This window comes from Cheilinus undulatus, linkage group 2 (assembly GCF_018320785.1).
Source record: "Cheilinus undulatus linkage group 2, ASM1832078v1, whole genome shotgun sequence".
Taxonomy (NCBI): Eukaryota; Metazoa; Chordata; class Actinopteri; order Labriformes; family Labridae; genus Cheilinus; species Cheilinus undulatus.
This window is the reverse complement of record NC_054866.1, coordinates 35582762-35608411: the sequence shown is the minus strand read 5'-3', so window position 1 is coordinate 35608411 and position 25650 is coordinate 35582762. Positions and strand designations below refer to the sequence as shown.

Below are 25650 nucleotides of genomic sequence, written 5' to 3'. Positions count from 1 at the left end.
TTTTAAATTACAATTCCTTGCCAAGATAGGGAAATATATTTTTTCCTTAACAAAAGGCAAAAAATCCCATTGGCTAATAATGAAAAAGGTAGGTTTTTGGTGAGATAATATTAATTTGAAGTCCTTTGTCCTTGTCAGATACAAATCAATCAATCTTTTTTTGTATGGCCCAGATTTAAAACCAAAGTTATCTCAAGACACTTTACAAAGAAGTCAGATTTAGACTATACTCTGTTATTTATAATGAAAGAGCCAACATTAATCCACCATGAGCTCAGCACTCATTAACATTTAGATTTAATGGACAGAAACCTCAAGCAGAACCAGACTCATGCTGAACAGTCATCTGCTGAAGCTGTGATGAGGTGGAGAGAGAGAAAAGAGAAATGAAGAAAAAGAGAGCGGTTAGTGAATGAAGAGAAAGAGGAGATGCAGAAAATGAGAGGAGAAAAGAAAAGAGGGAAAATAAACTGAGCAACAGTAAAGAATGAGATAAATTGATGGCTGTCCTGACGAGAAATCCATCTTCAATTTTCCTGCACAGTGAAACTGTTGAGAGGAGGGACAATGTGACATCTCTTTTGTGTGTTGGGAAAGGGACTCTGATCATTTACTGCAGAAATAGTATTAAAAGTTCTCAGTGTAGAGCTACAGTGTGGTGAGTCCTGTATTTAAAACTTAGCTGATATAAAGGTTTAATGGTATAAGCGTTAAAAAAAGCCCCAACAATGATGGTATGGCAGAAGGAGAAGATTTCTTGTTCTTCATGTAATAAGTAGTTTAGCAGGAGGATTTATCTCTTCCCAGGAAATCTCAGAATCTCAAAATTTCAGTTCAGTTTGGGAGAACTTTTTACAGCCCATCTTGGCAGATAAAGAGGTTAGACCTGTGTGAAATCTGAGGATAACTTTACCTGTGGCACAGTTGCAGACATGATGGCGTCCTCTCTCTCCCCCCTCCGAGACTGACAGTTGAAGGTACGGTGTTTAGAATTAATTTGAATCACAAAACCAGAGCACCTTTGTTAGAATAAACAGATCTTAAATCATGGGAAATTTATGACCGGCTGGTGAGACTTTTTGTTGTTGCATTTTGTTTATGTTTCAATGTTACATTCTTATCATATTTTCTACACATGCAGGACTCTACGCTGAGAAACCCAAAAAGGTCTGCTCCTAAAATCACCCCTCATTTTATGTGTATAGTTCCCAAACAAATAGGCAAACTCCTGTACAGTGTGTATGTTTTCATGCTGTAAGAAACTGCAGATTTACAACATAAGTCCAACTAAAACTGGACTTTTAAAACGCATGTTAGTCAGACTGAAATCCCACAGACTAACACATATATAATACAGTTGAGGATTAAGTTACTCTTGCATGTATATGCCTTAGTTTGGTCCAAACTGCCCTGGGCGTACTGTGAATACTCTACATTTTCCATGCTGGGCTTTCAGAAGTAAAGCAGCATAGATGCGTAGCATAGCAGAAGTGGCTTTACTGTATGCTTTCAGATTTCACCATTAGCTAGAAAGATAGCATGCATTACATGTGTGCCAAAAGTGTGGTATAGAAAATGTACAAAATCTCCATAGTTGTCCACGATTCCACACTGTTTGTTTGCTAACTTGTTAGCGAGGTTAACCAGAGGGAGGTCAAACATTGAATCTGTGTGGTGACTGTGGCTCAGTAGGTAGAGTTGGTCGTCTGGAAACCAGAATGTTGGGGGTTTGATCCCCAGCTTTTGCTGATGTCTCTGGGCACAACATTTAGGGCCAATCCCATTTCTACCCCTTAGCCTTTATCGTAGCCCTTCCCCTTGGTTTTGCGTGTTCACATCAGGTGAAGGGGTGTCCCAATTCTCTTTTGAATCAAGGGTTAGGACTCAGGGCCAAGGACTACATAGCCCTTGAAATGAAGATTTTTCAGCACCACACATGAAACCAAGGGGTATGATGAATTTCCCACCACGCACTGCATTCACTTGCAAAGCGGCACAACTGAGGAAGGAGGCGAGTAAATGTGAATATTTTCGGCATTCATAAATGATTATAGAAAATACAACAGTTGTGTTTTCTCATATATTTAATCTTTTACAACTAGGGATGGGAGTTTATTGTATTTTCAGTATTTACACGTGTAAACCAGGGCTATTAACTGTATTTATATATGGAGAAGATCAATACGGAGATCCACAGCATGAACAAGATGGTTGAAACTTCATTGTCACCTCCGATGATGCACTGTTTATAGGCGATGTGCGATGATGGACAGCAATCAAGTGGCGTCTAGTGGCGTCTTGTTTCTCAGGGGAATGTTTTCACTGCTACCCCTTACCAGTCTGTTTCAAGGGGCAAGGGGAAGGGGTAGACAAAGGGGTAAGGCTAAGGGGAAGGGTTAAGGGGTGGAAATGGGATTCACCCTTAACCTCCTTGTGTAAATATGTTTGAATAGAACTGGCCATTCTACATAGCAGCCATATCTTCAGTGTGCGAGAGTGGACTGAATGACTGTGAATGGGTGTGACCTGTGGTGTAAAAAAATTGCTTTGAGTGGTAAGACAACCAGAACGTTAACCTTGCAAAGCAGATGGATACGCCCATTACCTTGTTATTTCACTGGTGAATCCATCTTTCAAAGCTCCATTCTGAACCTTTTGGGCCCGGTTAGAGAGTGACAGGACCAGGGCTTGACATTGACACCCGCCAACTAGCCAAATGGGGGTGGATTTCGGCCGTGGTGGGTAGCAGCGTGACTCTAACTAGCCACGATGGCGGGTTGAAATTATCAGTGTAACAACTTATGCTTCATTCTGACCGTGCTTGTCAGTTAGCCCTTATGATTTAGACTTGTTACAGAGAGGCTGTTCAGCACATAAAAGCTCAAATTTCCCTCCAAAATAACTGAAAAGTGGCTGGTCTCCTCATCCATTTGTGCATATTTTACGCAGCGCCAAGGGCTTTGATCCTGTATGACGCACACAAACGCGACACTCACAGACATATACAGACACACACTCGCACTGACGTGTTGGTTAGACTGAAGGCTTCTATCTGTTTAGGGAAAATGTTTCAGAATTTGCAGGATAAACTCAGACTTGAACTTTCTCTTTCTGCTTTAAAGATTCTCTCTGTCCATGTGCGTCAGCGCCGTTTATGTGTGTGTGCTCGCAAGCTGTGTGTCTCTGTTGCTCGTGCGAGCCAGGGCAGGCGGTGTGTCTAAATATTGTTTAATTAATACTCCATCTATATTCTTTGTCTGTTGAGGGCGATCTAAATGATAAAAACCTCCGCAAAGGTGCGCATACTTTAAATGTTATTGAAACTTTTAGACGTTTGTATATTCAGGGTTAATTATAAATTTGCCATAAATCGATAATTAACGGTTATAAAAGACGAGAGAAACTCTGAAACTTTAAATCAGTTCACTGAGGCAGTGAGAAACAGAGGCAGAAGGATAAAAGTCTCTAACTGTTCACTTAGGAGTCCAAGGGAATTCAACTAAATGGTGATTTTTTTTTCTTCCTATATTATACATCCATTGTTTAATGTTCTCCAGATGTGAGCTTAACCACCAAATGTAAGTCATCTTTAATTTGAAGATATTTTAATTAGTATTAGACACACGTATGAAAACATTTCCTCCATACTGTATAGATCAGACAGGAGAAGTTGGACACTTAATATTCTCTGGTGAAGATTTGTCAGAGTGAAAATTAGAGATGTTCTTGTAATCTGCTGTAGCTTTTTCTAGTTAACAGTATTTTAATTTCAGCATAGACTTGATACCCATTAAGAAAATAAAAATCTAAGAGTTTTGACTCTTAGATGACTGTCTCTTACAGTCTGACCCATATCTCAGTAGTGTGCTGTTTCATATGTACAGAGAGAAGTGCTTTATTAAGAGGAGAGCTGATATTGATCATATTGGTGAGGGAAAGTAGAGCACGTGTGTCATATCATACCCTTTGTACCAAATTTGGCATATAGCTCAGAGTTACCAAACACCAAAGTTGTGGCTAGTGGAAATACTGAGTGGCTAGTAAGTTTGCAGAACCACTCACCATCTCATGAAAGCCCTCATCAACTGACAGCTAGCTGATTTGCTCTATGGAAGCTATTAGCTAATCACTCTCATGCTGCCTTATTTTAACTGCTGTTGCCTGGCCACGCCCCGCCGCTCTCTCTGCAAGCTGCTCTTCATCCCTCCTCCACCCCAGCTCCTCCTTCATTCTGCTTCTGACTTAATCAGTGTCATTCAGTTGTCATTGATGCCTGCTCTGCTCAGGGTTATTTGCTGCTTTTCTCCCTGCCTCAGCTTAACTTTAATATACCTCACCCTGTGGATATTAAAGTGGCCCCAACATCCTTATTTATTTCTGTATGTGGCCATCAGCCGACAATGTTTGGACACCCCTGAAGTAAAGGCTCATTTATGCTCCCTTTACACATAAAAATAGATCCATGCTTTTTAAAGATTATTTTTGGGGCTTGTTTGCCTTTATTTAGACAGGACAATTGAAGAGAAACAGAAAACATGGGGAGAGAAAGTAAGGGGGAAGACATCCATCTAACAGCCCCAAGACCAGGAATCAATCTCGCAACCACCGAGGACTATAGCCTCTGTTTATGGATGCTTGCTTTACCCCCCACTAAGCTAAATCGGCACCCAGATCCATGCATTTTAAATACTACAACAGTTACTGACGACATACTCACATATGTGTTACGCTGGTGTGCATGCACATGGATTTCCACAACTCCCTGCTGCTGTTCTGTTGTTGTAGTCATATCCTTCATATGTTTGTAGTTTCCAACAGCTCACACAATAATATTTCCTCAAAACGTTTAATCAAAGATTTAACATTTTTTAAGTCTTCTTTGTAGTGTCTTGCTGCTGGGGTTTGAACTACATTTCTCAACATTGCCTCCATGATTATTTGCACTATTGCAGCATTTGGTCTGTATCTGTAAGATTTAAGAGAACATGCAGAAATACAACAAAATAAACACAAAATGTGGACAGTAAGCTCTGCCTGTAACTGTATGTGTGTCTAAAGTAGAGCTTAAATGAGCCCTAAGAGTCCCACAAGATTGTCTACAAATGTAAATTACTTACACATTCATAAGATAATGAAAATAATCCAAAATATTTCATGTACCACTCATTTTGAATTTTGCCATCAATATAATTGTAAACCTTTAGTTAAAGGGTTACTTTTTCATGACAACACGTATGTCCCCTTGTTTACTTAAGGATTTAACTTCTGTACCTTTAACTGTTTGCTATTTAACATCAGGGTAAATAAAATTAAGTTTAATAGCACTGGATAAGTGCCCACAATGGGAAACCATTGTAACCCTAATACAAGCTATCATGGTGGGTTTGGATTCAAGAGGCTTACAACTGTATATATAAGAGCGCTGTGTTTGACCCATGCAAAGAATTATAAAGGATTTCACATGTAAACAGACATCTAAAAAAGCTGCTGACCACAGACATGTGTGCATGCCTGCAGCATATATTCTCCTCTCCACACATATAACCGCACACACTCAGCATGCTAAAAGGTTTCCTGAAAGGCCTCATCAGTATGGTCCCTGCCGCTGTGTGGTGAACCACAGCGTGTTGTCGTAGTGGTCATGCAGTGTGTTAGCGTGGGGTCCTCTGATATGATGAGACACCGGAATGCCTCTGTCTGCCATGGTCTCTGCGGTTAGAGGGATCTGGAAGAGTGACCTTCCCTAGAACAGCAGTTTTGGGATTTTTCTCCCCTCTTTTGTTTGGCACTGAAATGCATGCTTATCTAGGTATTTTTTGTGAATGACTGTAATTTTGTTTTGTTTAATCCCTGGACAAAAATATTCTTTTTACTGCCTGTTGACCCTTGGCACAGTTCATGGTTTGCTCAGTATGCCATCCTATTAGCGTCAGTCAGTCTGTCTTTGTGTGCAGATACATTCTTGTAAACTGTCTTTACTCAACGACAATACATTGTAGAAACAATGGCTGTTTCCTGCTATACGTGGACTGTGCAAATGCAAAGGGCCCCACAAGCCAATAGGAGGCCCCAAGGCTGAATGTCCAGCCTCATCTGAGGAGGATTAAAATGACTTGTCTTTATCCCTTATATGTTTCAAAATAAAAGTAGGATATCAGAATAAAATAAGGTCGGTCACACACTACAAGATTTTAAGCCTGATTTGGGGCAAGAATTGGCTTCCCCAGTGATCGTGGGGCCGTATCCTGAGAGGAGCCTCGTTGCAAACGACTATTTGTCTGAGTAGTCTGCATGTGTGTGGTGTCAACATGATTGTTTTACTGCTCCAAATCGTGTCATAGCCTCCAAAATCCTGAATCATAAATATCAAACACGTTTGATATTTACCATTCTAGGCCGCTGATGGAATACCCACAACAACCAATGAGAGCGAGCAGACCGGGTAGCGTCACAGCCAGATCATACGTACTTTCACCACTCACAACCATGAACACAAATTTAACTTAATTTCAGCCATGATTTCATCCCGAGTCTTTCCCTTGTATGATGATTTTTACTTCACCTGTAAAGCATGCCAGGACAGCCTGTTGTGGAGAGACAGCAAGATGGTATCGACAGACATCTGTGTTTTGTTACCGCCAAGAAGGTTATGTGATCTGGTGGCTATGTTTGTTTGTCTGTTTGTTTGTTTGTTCATTTGTTATAAACATAACTCAAAAAGTCATGGACGGATTTTCATGAAATTTTCAGGAAATGTCAGAAATGGCATAAGGAAGAACTGATTAGATTTTGGGACTGATCCGGATCACTGTCTGGATCCAGGAATTATTTAAATGATTCTTTGCTATTGGGAGATAGGGCTAATGGTGGAGGTCTGCGCTGTTATCACTTTACACCAGGAGATGGCGGACATGAGTAACTTCAATCCCAGCAGCATGTTTTTGGTGTGTTTCTATTCAAAGTTTTGGAGTTTATAGAGTTAGAAAGATGCATGCCTGGTTGAGGAGACGAGTCGGAGCGTAACAGAGAGAGAAAGACAGTGAGTTGCAGTGAGAATACTCACAATGCTGGGAGGAATAGAGGAATATTCACCCTCTGTCATGACTTTCAGTCATCTGGTGAGATCATGGGTGCTTTCACCATGACAGTCCACACGTAGCGAAGCCAGTGCTTTGCTTCACCATGTCTCCACCCCACTGGGGAGGGAGTAATCGGCGAATTCGATTTTTTGGAGTGATCCAGTTCACCGTCTGGATCCAGGAATGTTTTTAAATGATTCTTCACTATTGAGAGATAGGGCTAATGGTGGAGTTCTGCACTTTCTGAGTGCTTTTCTAGTTTTTTTTTTTTCTGAAGTCACGTGATCACGCGAGGTCGTAGGCATGTCGGCAGGTGTGTGGTCTCCAGTGATCTGACAACCTGGCTGAGTCGTCTAGTGTGCGCTCAAAGGATTAAAGATGAAAAATCTTTGGAAATTGTCCTAAGGTCTGTGGTATCCCACAGTTTAAAAATCGTCTAGTGTGTGACCAGCCTAAGCTGCAATGATAAGCTGTTGTTAGTGTTTTTGCAGCATGATTAAGTAAAAATCGTTGACCTCCACTGTCACGCAGTGAGTGAGGTCTGTCAACAGGTAGGATGGGAATGACTGGGTCAGTGTATTTTCTGGCAGATCCATTTTCTGTTTGAAACCGGACTTAAAAATAATGAGAAACTCTCATTCCGATTTTTTTTAGGAATAATGGTCATAATGGTCAGGAATAATGGTCATAAAAACAGTTTGTTATTTGTCCTCAGCTAGTCTCGGAAAAATGCTAGTTAGCTAGCTAGGATTTGTATGCTTATAAACCCAGCTTTATTGTTTGCTTCATGAAAGATGTCTACAAAAAATTAACGTTTTATGTTGTAATTAATGTTGCTACATGTTGATGTTATCCTGCCATGGGAGTGACGGACTGAAGTGAGTGACATCATTGTGTTCTTGCTTTTAACCCTCAGGTATCACCAGGGACATTTTTGTCCATTTGGGCAAATTTTTCCTCTTTATCTGCTCACTATTTTGGCTGTGTTAGTGCATATGGTCCAATTTTTGTAACAAAGTTTCTTTCATGGCAAATTTCAAATTCAAATTTCAATTGCTCAAATAGATCAGGGGTACACTATGAAACAAATTTACTACCCTTTAAAGTCATTAAGGACAAAAATGTCCACTTCTAAAAAACTGCTATAAAAGCTTCACAGATTGATATTTTTTCTGCTTTTTTTTGCATGAATCTCTTAAACAACTTCAGATGTTCTCAAAACTACCAAACATTCAATCCTTTTGAGGATTTTTACCCTTTAAATGCCAGTTTGATTACTTAAACTCAATGTTGTTTTTTATTTAAAAAAAAGCAAAAAAATGTGATATCTTCCTACAACCAAATGTTGGATAGCTGGGGCATGTTTTTTACAATCAGTTCTATATAGTTTGCCAAACATTAGCCAAAATATTGACTTTGATGCATTATATGTTTTTTTTTTTTTTTGTAGCATCCAATTTAAAATGCACTACCCTTTCAAGTTACTTGTGAACAAAAACATCCCATTGACTCCTATTCAAACCACATATTTTGATCTCATGGTCATTGCCTGATATAATTATGTGTTCTGCAATGTCATGGTTTCATTTTTGAGAAAAATAGTAAAATATGTCAGTTTTACTCTTCATCACTAAAATCAGCCATTTCCTCATTATAGACCTATGCATGAAAAGCCTGTCAATTTATCAGTTTTTGTGCTTGTGCTATTGAGCTTATTAGGCTATTTAAAGATAGTGTTTGTGTGTGTGCATTTGTATCTGATGTGTGCATGTGGGTGTGCACGTGTGTCTATGTGTGTATGCTGTTTCATGTGTCTTTAAATTAGACAGATTGACAGCTTGACCTCAACCTTACCCAAATCCCACATGCACCTCAAAGAGTTCACTGTAGAGAAAACCAAAACAATGCTTAGTGAGTTTATGCACCTGCTTGGACTCACATCAGAAACTGTGTGTCTCTATCTGATCATTTCATTCCTTCTACGCCAAGGAGCAAGATGAAGAGCAGGGTTGCCAAGTCCATAGTTTTCCCATGGAATTGGGCTACTTTTACCACTGTCACAGGTAGCAAATATTAATCTGTTAAGTTTTATAGCAATTTTTTGGAAGTGGACAGTTTTGTCCTTAATGACTTTAAAGGGTACTAAATTAAAGTGATGCCTGAGGGTTAAAGTAAACAATTTTTAAAAACACTCAATGTGCTTTATTTATTGAGCTGTAGAGGATTGTAGTTTTCCTTGTTATTTTGCTTGAGTGGCTCAACTTAAGATGTTTAATTTTATTATGAGAGGTTACCATACATACATGCATGCATGCATCATTAGCATGTTTAGGATTAGGAATCTCTCCATGGTAGTTTGGCAAACTAGGGGCCCCCAAACAGCCTTTCTGCACAGGGACCCCACAAATGTAGAAACAGCCCTATAGAAACACCACAGGTTTCATCTAAAAACTAAGCTTTTCATGTGGATTCAGGTGATTCTGAATTTAATTGGCATAAAATATAACCAATCTTTTCCCTCTACCACTATGCCACTGCCAATTGTTATGTGAACGGAAGTATGCTGATGAAAAATACATTTATTTACAAATGTGCTCACTTTGTAAGAATGATGAAACCCATTCTGCTTTGTTACTCAGTATATGTCTTACTGATAGTTCAACACTGAGCAAAATAATCTCCTCATATGAGTTAGATGATTCTGAGTTACTTCAGTGAAACATATTTCAACCCAAACTGCATCTGTGAGTAAATTTAAATATTCAAAAGCCTTAAGAAGCAGAATGTTAACTGTCAGCTTTATCAATAATGCATCAGCAAATTTGTGTAGAAAATGCACAAACAAGGTGAAACTCATGTAGAGATGCATAAATGTACTGATCACTTCTGTAAGCACATTTTGATTGTGGCTTTTACTAACAAAATGTGCTGTCACTGTCACTCTTCCATTTGCTCACACACTGAAATAGTTTCTGAGTTTTATTCCATGTGGAAAATTAGTCAGAGAAACATCAAAACACTAGCAGTAATCTGAAGTGGTGTCATCACTTTTATACACAGAGGAACACTGTGTGCTTCTGCATTGATAAGCGACTGTGTCATGACAGGGTCTAAATCATGAGACATGTTTTATGACTACATTGTGCAATGTATTTCAGCTCATTGTGTAAGCTTTTAACAGGATCCTCTTGGAAACATAAACACACAGTATGTAAATTGCACTGCCAGGGAGCTCTCAATCAAAAAAGTAACAAAAATGATGAGTATAAATTACTATCTGAACAAAATAATATGGATTTCCAGTCATACGTTTCAATTAAAGGCCCATATTCCTAATAAACTGCAGTGAAACCCCAAGTTTTGGATCCAATGTGGAAACTTTGGCTACATTTCTACTTATCTAGATTTATTTGTCCGGAAACCTCATTGAGATTAAGAATGCCATTCTCAAGAGTGCCCTGGCTAAGACAGGCAGTAGCCCGTTTAACAGAGTTACAGACATGAAACATTAATAACACTACATACACAGATCAGCCAACTCCTGAGCTACAGAGCAGAAAGTCAAGACATCTACTACCTTGTAGCGCCACAATATGTAATAACGCCACATTATGTAATAACCCTAACCATAGGACTTAGTGTGGGCTCCAAGGTATGCCCTACCCAACTACCTTGCCCTAACTCTAACCACTTAGTGACTTATGCCTAAACCTAACCCCCCTTCAGGGCTCTAGACTAAACACCTAACCTTAACCGTAGGACTTAAAGGTGCAGTGTGTAATATTTAGGATAGACCTACCTGTAGACATCATGTTTCATTCAACCAAGTTTGTTTGTTTTACTAAATGCTACTAGGCTAAATATTACACACTGCACCTTTAAGGTGGGCTCTGGGGTATACCCTACTACCTTGCCCTAACCCTGACCGCTGAGTGGCTTACAAAATGTGGCATTATTATATAATGAATTGAAAATTTATTACATTATTACATAATGCAACATTATTACATAATGTGGCGCTACATACCTGATGCATCTTCCCCAACACCTTTCATCTACTTAAAAAAACCTAAGGAGACCAGCTCCCCAAGATGTACATCTCAATCCAGGCTACAGGAGCAGCAAATCCAAAACCAATAATTTAAGTAAGTTAATTTTTGCAGCTGTTTTTAATTTTAGTCTTAGTTTTAGTCTTTAGACAAAATGTCTTAGTTTAAGTCCCTTTTTAGTAATTTCTACCCTTTTTAGTTTTAATTTAGTTGTATTTGACGAAAACTCAAGACATTTTCATCTGTAGTTAATAAAAAGTCCCCAGGTTTTAGTCTTTACCTTTATTCCAAGCATTTACTTCCTTGCCTAAATCTGGTATCACGGTAGTGTGTTCTATGCACTCTTTCACACTGCTTTCCACAGCTAAGAGACAAAATAGATACAGCTGCATTGTTTTTTGACAGATTTACAACCAGTAGAGAAATATTATGGATTTTGAATGCCTGATGAAAACTACATTACATTTTTAAATCATCTTGATGAAAACTAAACTTACTTTATGTCAGTTTTAGTCATCACAGATCTATTTTTGTTAGTCTTAGTCAAGTTTTTGTCATGGGAAAAAAAGGCTGTCAATGAATAGTTTAAGTCATAGTTTTAGATAATGAAATTAACACTGTCTAAAACTCTTTTAACCCATTTCAAAATAGACTTTGGTCTCAGGTAGCAAAAACAAGTTTTGTGACTGAGTCACAGCGTGAAGACTTGTTGCTTTCACAACTTTTCACATGAACAAAATCACACAAGTATGATGGAAGCAGGTTAAGTATTGCCTTATGAATAAAGATATGTGGCAGCAGCAAGTCTTTTCTTCTTATTATTTCTGAAGTAAAAGCCCATTAACATCAACCTCTTTATAAATTGTTCAGTATGACGCTTAAAGGTCAGAGAATCAATCAACCAAGGTATTTATAAGACAGACTCAATTACAAAATACAACCTGAGGTGTGGTCATGGTAAGCAGGTTCATTAGCTATTTTTAGTTTAGAATCATTATAACTTTGCTTTTGCCAGGATTTCAAACCAATGTTAACTTAGGCAGAGTGTTCTGTCGGCATCATAAGTTTCCTGTAAGAAACATAGGGCCTGATGTGTAGAAGCGGATCGGTAAATAACAGTGTTATCTGCATATAAATAAAAAATGCATTTGGTACATTTTGACCTGCACTGTTGATGTAGAGAGTAATTTACAATTTCCCAAGACTGAGCCCTGAGGCACCCCATTTTAACATTAAGATATTTAGCTCCTGATAACATCATAAGTAATTGACTTAAGAGGCCCATTTGTCAATATTGTTCTCTCTGAGGGCTTTAAAGATGCCTGTTTGTCAAATATTTTCTACCATGAGAGCATTATGGGGGGCCTTTTGTCAAATTTTGTCCACTTAGAGGGCATTTACGAGTGCACGTTGTTATTTGTGTCCACTTAAGGGGCCGTAAAGTGGTCCATTTGTCTTTTTTTTTCTTTCTTTTTTTTTTCTTTTAACAAATAATGGGCCCTTATGAGGGTTGTTTATCAAATTTTGGAGGGCCACTGAAGGGCCATTTTTCTTATGTTTTTCTTCTGAGAGAGCCCATAAGACACCAATTTGCTATTTTTTCCACTCAGAGGACACCCAAGAGTCCCACTTGTCAAATTTTGTCTAATTTGTGCCTTAAGAGTCCCATTTGTCAAATTTTGTCCACTAAATGGGCCCTCGAGAAGGTACTTATTTACAATTTACAATTTTTTTCTCACTTGAGGAGCACACAGCAGGGCCATTTGAAAAATTTTGCCCACTTAGAAGGTGCTTAGGAGGCTAATTTGTCTTTCTTTTTACTAAGAGGGCACTGAAGAGGCCAGTTGTCCCAAAAATTTTCTACCCGAGGGCATTACGGAGGGCATCTTGTCAGATTTTGGAGGGCACTTTGTTATATTTGTCCACTCAATAGGGCAGCAAAGAGGGCCATATGACTTTTTTTTCCACTTAATGGGTCCTTATAGGGTTATTTGTCAAATTTTGTCCACTTGGAGGGCAGTTAAGATGGCATTTTTTTCTTATTTTTTCATCTAAGTGGGCCCTTAAGACACCAATTTGTAAATTTTGTCCACTCATAATGCAATGAAGAGGCCAATTATTTAGATTTTGACTATCTCCAGGGCATTACGGAGGACACTTTGTCTTATTTTGTCCACTAAGAGGGCCACTTGGAGGGCATTACTGTGGGCATTTTGTCAACTTTTTGTCCACTTAGGGGGCATTAAAGTGAGCTATTTTTCAAAATGTGTCCACTTAAAGGGCCTCTTACAAGCTTCTAGTAGCAGTTCAAGCTTTCCAAGGCAACTATAAACATTTCATGCCTGTCACGGCAGCTCTGTTATGGCAGCTGCCATGACAGGGACCCAGACTGTTATAGCTACAAATATTAAGAATTTATTTGGATTTGAAAAGTGCTGAGAATATTTGAGGTCATGTACTCAAGGTGGTCCCTGCTGCTATATACTCAAAATAAATGGAACATGGGAGTGGTCATTTGTAAATAAATTGAGACATTTCAGTGCAAAACTTCTACATATTGAACTTTTATAAGTATCCACGCTATAAAAGGCTTGTGCTGACTGACAGTTGTGTTTTTTCCATGACATACGGCTAACTATTACATGACGCTACATTCCTTGTGACTCGTGCCTCTTTGTGTCTTTGCCTGTTTATGTGTGGGCTTTAGATGGAGGAGATGATTAAAGACATTCGTGAAGTGTTCATTAGCAACCTCAATGATCTGACCTGGATGGATGCAGAGACCAAGAAAGCAGCAGAGGAGAAGGTATTATGGAAAGTAAACTGTTGTTTTGCAGCTCTTTTAGGATGGGATGTCTTAACTGTTGGACATCTACTAACTTTCCTTCTTCTCTGTAGGCACGAGCTATTCGGGAGAGAATCGGGTATTCTGACAACATCATGGATGATGAATACCTCAACAATGAGTACAAAGATGTGAGTGTCCAAACTCATTTCATCAGGACTTCTTTTCCTTCTTTTATTGAAATACTGTAACAAAATACAGAGTGGGTTCATTGTAGTGGCATACCAATTCTCTGAAAACATCTTTGTGAATGTTTGGCTTTTATGAGCTCAGAAAGAGAATAAATAAGCAGGTGTTGATAGCTCTCATCACAGCTAATCCTCCTGTTCCTCTGGCTGTGCTTGTGTCGGTGTTAGCTGGAATACAGTGCAGAGGAGTACTTTGAAAACAGCTTGCTGAACCTGGAGTATATACAGAAGAAACGCCTGCGGAAACTCAGGGTGAAAGTCAACAAAGAAGAGTAAGTTTCCTCATGGGGGCCAAGTTACACCACTGCTTAGACAACAGACTAATTTCAAATTTGCAGTATTTGTAAGCTTTATTTAAATCACTGATAAAAGAATTTATGCTTATAGTGCTTGGTGTGACACACTGGCTTGCATTTAGCACGATGCATTCACATTCTCCCACACAAACTCCTACACACAGACACAGTTCAGCCTACCACCAAGCACAGCAGGAACTTTAATGTTAGCCTGTTGTTATAACACATGGCTTCATTTGAATATTTTTCATTGAATGTGCATTGTGCTGCATCTTACTCCACTATTCTGTCATTCCACCCTCTTTGACTCTTTCAGGTGGGTAACTGGAGCTGCTGTTGTCAATGCCTTCTACTCATCCAGCAAAAACCAAATAGGTATTTCCACATGTGCACATTTGAACACATTCAGCACCAAAAACACTTGTGCAAATGCTCACAGTTCTGCATTCAAATGGTTTCATTTTTAATTTCCCTTGTGTTCAGTGTTCCCTGCAGGCATCCTCCAGCCGCCTTTCTTCAGCAAAGGCCAGCCTAAATCCCTCAACTATGGTGGCATCGGCATGGTAATCGGTCACGAGATCACACATGGCTTTGATGACAATGGTATGATTTTCCACACTGTTGCCCTCTAATCCTCCTAGAGGCAGTTTGGCAGCTATATTGGTATTTGGATAGAAATATTTCCTTTGCTGTACCTGGTACCACTTTCAGAAAGAGAAAGTGTGCTGAAATGCCATGTCTGCTTGCTGCCTGGAATCATACAACCCCAATAAAAATTCTCTCCACTTATTTTCACTGGGTTATAAAAGCTTTGATATTTACTCTCAAAAATGTCAGGATTATTTTATACAGCTGCCCTTGACTGCAAGCTACACAGACACTAAAATATGAATATTCCCCGCAAAACCTGGAGTGTTGATTGCTCAGTGGATTTTAACCACCAAAGGGTAATTTTAACTCAATTCTAAATTAAATGCAAATCGTTTAAAAGTGTATTAGATGTATTTATATGTGTTTCAATGTTGCTGAGATTCTTTTGCTCATGATTCTGGTGAATTATTGTTGTTTTTGATGTTCTTCACCATGAGTGAAGTTATCCACTGACTTACTGATTTGTGGGCTGGTGTACAAAAAAGAGTTGTTAGCTGATTCTCAAAGGGTGTTTCGTAGCTCTGCTTTGTTCTCTTTGATCCATCCCTACCAGAAAACACCTGACTTTGCCAGGTGTCCTGGCATGGCAATGTGTCAGTTATTTGAATTGTAAAAACTCTGAACTTTCACCCAAAGTGAAAGGAAATAACCAGTAGTGTTACCAATATTCCCATTTTTTAAGTAATTAATTATATAAATATTGAAGCATTACAGCGTTAACATGAGGATAACACTTAATATTTTAATATGATCCACTGGTTGAGTACAGTTGTAACACTACAAAGAAGTGTTGAGCTACAATAACTGGTTAGTGTTAAGAAGAGTACATTTCAAGTCAATAATGACACATAATTAGTTTTGTTATCAAATCAACACTCTATAGTGTGGATCCACATAGACACTGTAAAGATGACCGTATTAACTCTGACAGTGTTAATTTTAATATGCAGGTTTGATATGATATAATATTTAAAAAAAAAAAACTTTTATGAAATGTACTCCATTTTTAATGTTACAAAAATCTCCAATGCAATTCTCCTCTTGTTTAAGGTCGTAACTACGATAAAGATGGTGACCTGAAGAACTGGTGGACACCTGAATCCACTCAGAGATTCCTGGATCTGTCCAAGTGCATCGTCAATCAGTACAGCAACTTCTCCTGGGACCTTGCCAATGGACTCCATGTATGTTCTGGTAGACAATCTGTCCTTCATTTCTCCTCACTTTCAAACTTATCCAAAAACAAACTCAAATACGATCTCAACTTTTCTTTCTGGACTCATTTATTTGCTTTCATGTTACCTTTGATGGCCTATTCCTCTCTGTTTTACAGGCTTATATGTCTATAATATTTTTTGTGCTGACATATCCATCCCTCTCCCTCTATTTGTCTCCCCTTCTGTCCTACTGCTTTGAACAATGCTTCTTTTATCCCCTGGGAAAATTATGGCTTGTATCCCAAAGAGTGATATCTGCTGTTTGCTGTAATACAGAGGAAAAATTACCATCTCCCCAGGTCCTATTTTCCCTGACAATCTTTGTTGTCTGTCTCCTTGTGTCCCCTCTCTAGTTAAATGGTAACGACACCCTCGGGGAGAACATTGCTGACAACGGAGGGATACGGCAGGCATATCAGGTAATGAGCCCGAAAACAAAGGAGGAAACTCGGTTTAAGAGGCCTGGTTTAAAGATGACAGAGGATGGCATTCAGACTGTGGTTTGTGTTTTTTTGTCTGCTTGCTCGCATTAATAGATGTGTCATTGTGCCGGGTCACTGACTAGCTCATTAGCTATTATAAATACAACAGAGGATGTTGTGTTTCAGCTGATTTCACCAGTTTTGACCAAAGGTGTAGAGACAAAGGGCGTTCGTAGATTTCAGTGCAGGAGACAAGCCATATATTTCAAATAACATAATCCATTATGCCCATTCTCAGGTGAGCTGCTGATTTAAAGTCACAAGAACTTTAGAGACAAGATCTCAGCCACTGTGGGTGCTATCTTATGCCCAGTCTTTTGATACTTAGCACAGATATCCCTGTGCCTCCATTGGTGCCCAGGGGTGTGCTCATTTTAAAGTCAGGAGTTTTGATCTGGGGACACAGTATATGACTGCACCCTATACCACTTACAGCCTGGTGTAAAGTCTGCAACACAGTGTCTGCCTGCTGTTAAGAAGATGTATGAAGCCCAGTTCAGACCATGGATTCGCAACATGACCAGACTGTTTTAGTACATTTCTGATGATGATCGCAGCTGTTGCAGGTCAAATTGAGCCCTCTGATGATGTTACCTGTGATTTAGTTCAGGAAGTCCTAGACAGCTGGTTTCAGGTAATAACAAGCAGAAAACTGTGAAATGGGACATAGAAACCTTGTTTTAATAGGCCATAAACATTTCATTAGAGAAAATCATGCTGTGATTTTTCAAAATGATTACATCTATCTTTTTTTTCATATTCTCACACAGAAATTTCAGCCAGTAACACTCCCGTCCTCTCCCTAAGCTCTACATGTTAACAGAACACATGTCCCTTGTTTTGTTTCTTCACTTACTATAACTGCAATAAATGATGAGTTGAACCACGAGATACAGTTTTAACGTTTCTTTACTGTTCAAGTGCTCGTTCAATCACACAGGTATCACTCCACTGAGACACATTTAAACTTTCTTTAAAGTATACTCATGCTTGCATCATTAACAAAAAGTTGTGCCACTTGCCTATTCAAAATATGGCTATTACTTATAAATATGAACTCAGTGTATTTATTTTCTAAATACAGAACAGCCCAAATGAGCTAATACAGTACATGAGAAATTCAAGGCTGAAGGAGCTCTGTGGAAAATTCATTATTCTCAGCAGAAATCTTAGTTATAGGAAGACCGAGGTAGCTCAGAATAAAATCAGATTAAACTGGTTAGGGTTAGGGAAGGATACCAACCATTACAAGTCAAAAACCAGGCCTGCAAAACCAGAACATTGAACAAAGATGACTAAACAGTCTGCTAAAAGCTTTAATGCAGCTAACAAAGCTAATGTAGCTGAAGCTAATGAAGCTATGTTAGCTACGTTATCTTACGCTATGTTTACTGATGCTCAAATAGCTATATTACCTACGTAGCTACATAACTATGTTAGCTTTAGTGTAACTACATTAGCTTTAGCTAAGGTGAGTCATCATTTACATAACTACTAAAACAGATCTATATGTAAATGAATCCAGGATTCAGTCAAATTTAGCCATGCAGAGAACGTAGCTGCTTTGTGAGCTCTGCCTAGCTCCATTAGCTATGTAGCACGATACAGCTATGTAAGCTACACTGGCTGCATTAGAATGTTTTCATGGAGGACCAACATTTTTTCTGTAAGTAGACTGTTCACTTGCCTTTATTAATCATTTTGTAATTTTTTTTTACTTTTGGTATCATTTAATCTTATTTTATTTCAATTACAAAATGCAAAGAAATAAATATTTGAATAATAATTGAAAAGAGATATACAGTGTCTCAGATGAATGGTCGTGAGAGCTTTGCTTAGTGGAGTTTTTGACTGGACCAACAGATTTCAACAGCTTCAATTTTTTTTCTTTATTTATCATCATTTCTTACACTTTAAAGTGTCTTTTAAAGACTGAATTTTGTTCATTAATTCATGCATAAACTTCAAATTGTGTGTTTTAAGGGTTGAAGTTTTTGGTCTGAACTACATTCAAATATAGGAATCGATTTGTTAATGATTAAATTTGATTAAAAAAATGTAAAGATGAATAAAAATGCTGAACTGGCAAATAACTTTACCTCTGTTCTGACAGAGGCTATGCCTCATAGAAGTTGTCTGCAAGACCGGGCCTCTAAGACTTGCGGTCTGCATCCAGACCCCTCTCGAATTTTTACTGCCGTGCTACAATGGTGATATTAGAGATGTGCAGGAGTCAAACAGCTTGATGTTAGTCATTAAGATGATAAAGGTACAGATAAAACAGTGAATGTACGCTACTGACACTCTTGCAAGGATAGATTTGTTGCACACAAACTTCAGAAATAAATCACTTTTAATTGAGTGACTGAGAGTTGGTGCTATGGGAAAGATGCATTGTCTACTCCATTCCTAGTGGTGTGAACTGGCTTCATACATTGATGAGTGAATGACCAATTTCAACTGAGCTTGTTTCACATGCATGGGATGGACAACAGCGCATGACTCAACTATAAAAGTAGTATAAAAGTGCACTATAAATTAATGTTTAACTAATGTTTGATTAATTAAAATTAATGTCTACTTTTATTTGATGTAGAGCTGACAAAACTTTACCTAATATAGCTCATATACGATCCTGTCTGTGTGTCTGGAGATTTCAATACTTAATGAGGATACACTCTGCACCTCATGTGAAAATGTTTAGAAAGTGTGTGGTGGTGAGGGGATGTTTAAATGAAACAGAACTTCAAACCCCATAAACATATGTCATAAACATATGTTCTTTAGGTGTTCTATGTATTTGGAGGCACATTAAAGAGAGGAGGTTAAATCAGCTGGCTGGGGTTTGGTCTGTTTAAGAATAAAGAATAAAACCCATTGTGTAAATAGAAATGCACAAACCTGGAGGCAAACCTGGCTCTAAAATGCAGTGAAAGCTGACAATATAATTGCTTGGATTCATGCTACTCCCAGAGCAAACCTATGCATAATCAAAGGATTTAATCCAACCTCTTCACACTCTGCGCCTTACATAGAGCCCAGGATGTCAAAAACTAGCTAAATTAAGCCAGACACGCCTCAAATCCCTTTGTGCCAATCCCTTTAAAAAGTGTGCTTTACAGTCAAAATAACACCTTATACCTGTCCCTATATCCTATACTTGAAATGCATAAAAAAGTTCTTGCTACAGCCTCTGTACATGGGTTATGACGAACTGCTAAGCTATCTGCTCCATAGACATGATAAACCTTCAGATACTTTGGCCAAAAAGATGCTGGGCAGATGTTGAAACAGTCCCAGATAAAAGAGAAGGGGATCAAGTGGACACACATCATTTTTGAAATTGAGGTATTTTGTACCACATCATCTGTATTGCCTCAAGAGACTTGCTGTGTTACAGTTTCAAGTGTGGGTCATTTGGCTGTCTGATGTTTGTCCACATTTGGACAGGAGAGAAATACCAGACTGTTTTGAAACAAGAAAGGGCGTTGCAATTTTCCAACTGCCTTGGCGTTCTGAAATTTGAAATGTTGAAAAAGATAATGAAATAACCAAAGCTGTCAATAATGCTAGTCTACTGAATGTTTTATGAATACTACTAAATATATTTATTTATTCTTTATTTTTTATTATTTATATTATTGTATATATTATATCATATTTACATTATTTTTTTAATTATTTATTATTTATATTTATATATATTTACTGAATATATTAAAAGTTTAACTTTAAATGTTTTATGAGTTTATTATGAGTCAGATTAGCATTAAGTGTTTATAATGAGAAAATAACACAATTTTCAGCACTTTTGTAAAAATAGCAGTTATTAATATCTGTTCTCTATTTCTACTACAGGCCTATAAGAACTATGTAGAGGAACATGGAGAGGAACCACCACTGCCTGGCATCGATCTATCCCATGATCAGCTCTTCTTCCTAAACTTTGCACAGGTAGCTCATGGATGGATGGATGGATGGATGGATTGACTTATTGATTATGAATAGTGGATAAAGGGTTACATGGATAGACTGATTGATGAATATCCAATGGCTGCATGGTAAGTTGAATAAAGATAAATTGAAGGTAGTGGACTGATATATGTCTGGATGGATGATAGATAAAAAGATAAATAAATGGAGAATATATAATTCAAACTTTAATCTCTGCAACATCAACTTGACTTCAATTTGTTGCACTTAGTCGTGCTGTTTCCTCCTGTCTAGATCTTTGCTTGGGTTGTAGTTACTCTCAGATGAGCATCTCTTTGCACAAAAGTGTCTGCTAGATAACATTGCCACTGAAACATTTGCCAAAATTGATGGTTGGCTGATTGTACCACTGGGTTAAGAGTTGAATGATAAATCTAAGGATTGTCAGATTCATGAGTGGACTGATGGGTGGTTAGTTGATTTGGTGGAAGGATGATCCAGCAACTGTATGGATAAAATACAGGATGGATGGATGGATGGATGGAGTGAGGATGATAATGCTGAAGGGATTTACAGATAGATGGATGATGGTTTAATGGTGAATGACTAAAGATTGGTGTTTTAAAATTAAGCTTAATGTCTACCCTGTCAACTTTTCTTTAATTTGCATCTTAGAAGGATGTAGTGAAAGATAAATGACTAGTTGGATTATTAGATGGCTGTGCTTCATGGTTAATGAATGATCTAGGGATTGTTGGGTGCTTGAGTGGATTATTCAGAGGTTGGATGATTTGTTGAAATAATTATTAAGTAAGGATGGATGAAAAGACAAATGTCATGGTAGATGAATAAACAGGTTGGTTGATGGACAGATGTATTGATCTCTGCCTTTTTCAGGTGTGGTGTGGAACACATCGACCAGAGCAGGCTGTTAATTCTATAAAAGTAGATGTTCACAGTCCAGGGAAATTCAGGTAAATTAGAAACCATTTATCAGCCAGTTAACCTTGTAATCTATCAGGTTCAACCCAAACTAATAACTATGTCTTCTGTGTGTTTCCCAGGGTACTTGGATCCCTTCAAAATTTCCCAGAATTTGCCAAAACATTCAGCTGCAACAAGAGCAGTTACATGGTCCCTGACAACATCTGCCGTGTGTGGTGATCCACAGACTTGTGGGATGGGGTCTGTTAGGGCATGGATCATCCCTGTACGCCTACAGTACCTCCCCTCTCTGACTGTTGGAGCACTTGTGTGTGTGTGTGTGGGGCGGGCGCTGCATGGAAGTGGAAGCTCCTCTCAGCTCTTAACTGGATGGACCAGGGCTGGTGGACTGACGCTGCAGTATGCACTTCCTCTGAGGAGAGCAGTGGACTGCACCCTCGCAGACAGACAGGCAGAGCTCTGTCTCTGCGACTCTGATACTGTAGGTCTTTCAATCAGCCAGATTTTTATGCTACTCACTGGATACAATCACTCCTTGTGTTTTTATTTTTCTTCTCTTCATTTTCAACCTGGTTTTATTATCATTTGCTAGTCTGCCAATGTGTGAGTGTGTTTCAGTCAAAAAGCTGCATAAGTAGTTGGAAAGAAAAGGGGCAGACAAATGTGCTGAAACCCACTGGCATATGAATACATCACACGCCCACTCATATTAAACACGTGTAACAGGGCTGAACCACTGTGCTGTATGTGGGACTGAGCTGAATACCTCTCATAAAAACCTCAGCTGGTTTCAGCCTACATCTACATGCTGATTCACTCAACAATGTACCCTTAATGTACTCTTTGTTTATATATAGAACTAGACTAGATAAATTATTACAGAAAATCAGAATTTATTTTGTTGCATAGAGCAGTAAATACTTAATCCGTAATCACATATTACACAATGCTGTTCTATATTTATCTTTAATGACTTAACTGCAGTTGACAGGCGGCTGGTGTTCATTAGCAGTCTGTCATAATAAACCAAAATGAAGTTTTTTCGCCTTTAAGATGACAGCTGGTGGTGAATCATTGAGCTGACAATCGACAGATACCAGAACCTTTTTTCTACATTCACTGAGCCTCCCTCCTGTCTGTTTCTGTGTGAATATATGTCTTCCTTTGTTTTGTTTTTTTTCTTCATTATAATTGCTGTCTACTGTTTGTCAAGCAAACTGGTATGCCTTACATTATCTGTTGTGCTACTGTGTGTGTGTGAAGATACAAATCTGCCAGAGGAAAAGAAATGAGAAAAATGTAACATCAATGAAGAGCTTGACAGTATCGCTCTTATTTGCTTTCTTGTCAAAAAAAAAAAAGAAGATAAGGCTTCAATCAGTGGCCTGTTTGCATAGCTTAGCATAAAGACTGTAAACAGCTAGCCTGGCTCTCTCCACATGTTAAAATAACTAGCAATGTAATAGAGCTCACCAGTGCCTGTCCATTTTTTTCAACAGCTCTGGTTCCATCGGTGAAATTCCATTCAAATCCACCACTTATTTTTCACAAAATCCTTATATCAACATTTTTGATCCAGGAACAAAGCAAACCCCTGTGCTTGTGGCTGTAAAACATTTGCTTCAGCACAATAATGGCTTTTGAAAATGGAGGAAAAAACAAAGACAAGACTGTGGACATACTTTCTTGCAAGGATGAAAAAAATCTATTATACAATCGTACAATCTATTTTGATTCCTTTTGTTCTTTGTTAATAATATTTTTTACAAACTTAAACGCAAAACGGACCATCTCTCTACATTTGTCTTTACTGTAGTGTTTAAATTTTAAATAATAATAATGCTGTAATTAGGGATGTTAGAATTAATCACAATGCTTTTTGTCCTTTTTTGTATGCTATATATATATATATATATATAAATTGAATATCACAACTTGTGCACTTGATACTTTCAGAAAAAATTGGACTTACAAGGTCATGAATACCACAGCTGCTCATATAGTCTGTTTAACACTGCCTCATTTTAAGGTACCAAAAAGTTAAACTAGTATTAAATTTTGTATCAATTTGGGCCAACCAATAATGGTGTCCAAACTGTAACACTGCCCTCAGCCTCTAGTCGAGTCTGTAGTTCATACTGCTCAACTACCCGGATGTAATCAAGCACATTAGCATTTTATAGCCATTCAGGAGTATTTTGATCTAGAAAAGGGAGATAAAGTTGTATGAAAGTAGTGTCAGGTTAAACTTGGCACTTGTCTTTGAATGAGTGCTTTAAACCAGCACTCCAAAAGCTTTATTTACTGATCAGTACACCCCAATTTTCTTTCAATGCATAATTATGGCCTCATGAGGGAGAAAGGTAACCTTGCAAAGCAGATGGATACGCTCATTTCCGTGTTTCTCACTGGCAAATCCATCTTGCAAAGCTACCATCTGAACAATTTGGGCCCAGTAAGAAAGTGACAGGACTAATCAGGGGTAAGAGGCTGTACTTTTGGGTACAGCAGAGTCGTGACGTAAGCAAGCAGCCACAAGAGGCCGGTGCAGTTATGGCGGAATAGATTAGCGTTACTGGATGGCGACAGCGCCACAGTGCCAGTGTTATCAGAACTTGATGACATTTCTTCGTTAAAAGAAGAAAAGAACAACATTGAGTTGTTTTCTTTTCAAAAACGACAAAAATCATGCACTGACATGTCTACAGTTGCCATGGTTCACGTTGTGCAGTTCTCTATGGAGTTTACTTATTCGGTAGGGGCGCACATCACGTGTTTTATTGCTTTGATTGGCCCGTAAAGATGTGACAGACAGAACGTTCATCCAATCAGCCTTCGAGTTTTTTCTCAAAGGCTCTGCCCTTTCCCAAATGCTGTCTGTGAGTGACTGGGCATGCCAGGTTAGGAGAAAGGGTGGCAGAAATGACAGCCACATACCTGGTGCAAGTTTAGTTCAGAGAGTGGACGCCCCTATACTGAGGTTGTAGTCTCAACGTACTTGTTGCTGGATCGATTACCGATCTTGGCGCATGTTTGGTTCATGTCTTCCCCCACTATCTCCCGCCATAGTTCCCGTCACCCTCCGGCTATCCTAGCCAGGTGATGGTGGTGGTTGCACTCGTGGTCCTAAAAAAAATAGGGATTAAAAGTGTGTCTTACAAACATGATTTTACAGTGTTAAATAAATTCTGCTAAATTCTGATTGTTTTCACACTTCAAATTTGATTTTGATGGACTTTAAAATAATCACTTAGCAGAACCTGGCTAGCTGTTTCCCCTTTATCAGTCTTTATTGACTAGGCTAACAATCTCCAGCTGAAGCTTGTGCAAAAGAATAATTTGAGAGTCCTATCAATATTTGCTCTTAGCAAGAAAGCCAATTAGAGTATTTCACAAAATGGCAAAGTATTCTTTGAAGAAAAGGTTGAAAGATTTCTCTGTCTGGTCTTGTTGTAATTTCATGAAAACCTACCTTCCTGTGTTTTCTTTTTTTAAAGAGCAAATGTCAAGTCACAGACAATGAGACAATTAAGCTTTTTCAAGGGATTTATGTCTCTGTTTTAAACCGTGGGCTGAGTTTTGCTAAATCCTTATGAACTTTTTTAAAAGTCAAGGCCTCTTTTTTGGAAAAAGGAGGTTGTTATAAGTCAACATTTCCCCGTTTAGGACTCATTGATTTGTACAACTTTGGTTTTAATAGAAGTTTGTAACAGAGGCTGTGATGCAAGATCATAAGATCATTATTTGTTGACAGTTTTGCTTTTCCCCCTGAAGTGTAGAGCAATGACTGATACATCATGATGATGCAGCCCCTTCCTCAGCCTGTAAACACCATCATCCATGTCCAGGCTTTATACATTGTTGTTTCCCAGTGATGCTTTTTTTTCCCCCTCCCTTGTTTGTTCAAGCTTTATTTTTCATTCTCACTCTCTCCCTCAGGCTTTCTTCCTTCTGCCTCTCTCTCA

At 38.5% G+C, this 25650-nt stretch overlaps 1 protein-coding gene across 1 annotated transcript in view; it reads left to right on the top strand.

Moving 5' to 3' along the window:
- The window catches only part of LOC121523028 (neprilysin-like), a 78388-nt gene extending 53971 nt beyond the window's left edge, over positions 1 to 24417 (top strand). The window contains exons 14-23 of the mRNA XM_041807762.1: positions 13836 to 13934; positions 14027 to 14104; positions 14330 to 14433; positions 14774 to 14832; positions 14941 to 15060; positions 16159 to 16292; positions 16679 to 16744; positions 20666 to 20761; positions 21638 to 21714; positions 21805 to 24417. Coding sequence (XP_041663696.1) covers positions 13836 to 13934; positions 14027 to 14104; positions 14330 to 14433; positions 14774 to 14832; positions 14941 to 15060; positions 16159 to 16292; positions 16679 to 16744; positions 20666 to 20761; positions 21638 to 21714; positions 21805 to 21904 — 933 coding nt within the window. The 3' untranslated portion in view covers positions 21905 to 24417. The remainder of the gene's footprint in view (positions 1 to 13835; positions 13935 to 14026; positions 14105 to 14329; positions 14434 to 14773; positions 14833 to 14940; positions 15061 to 16158; positions 16293 to 16678; positions 16745 to 20665; positions 20762 to 21637; positions 21715 to 21804) is intronic.
- The last annotated feature ends 1233 nt before the right edge of the window (positions 24418 to 25650 follow it).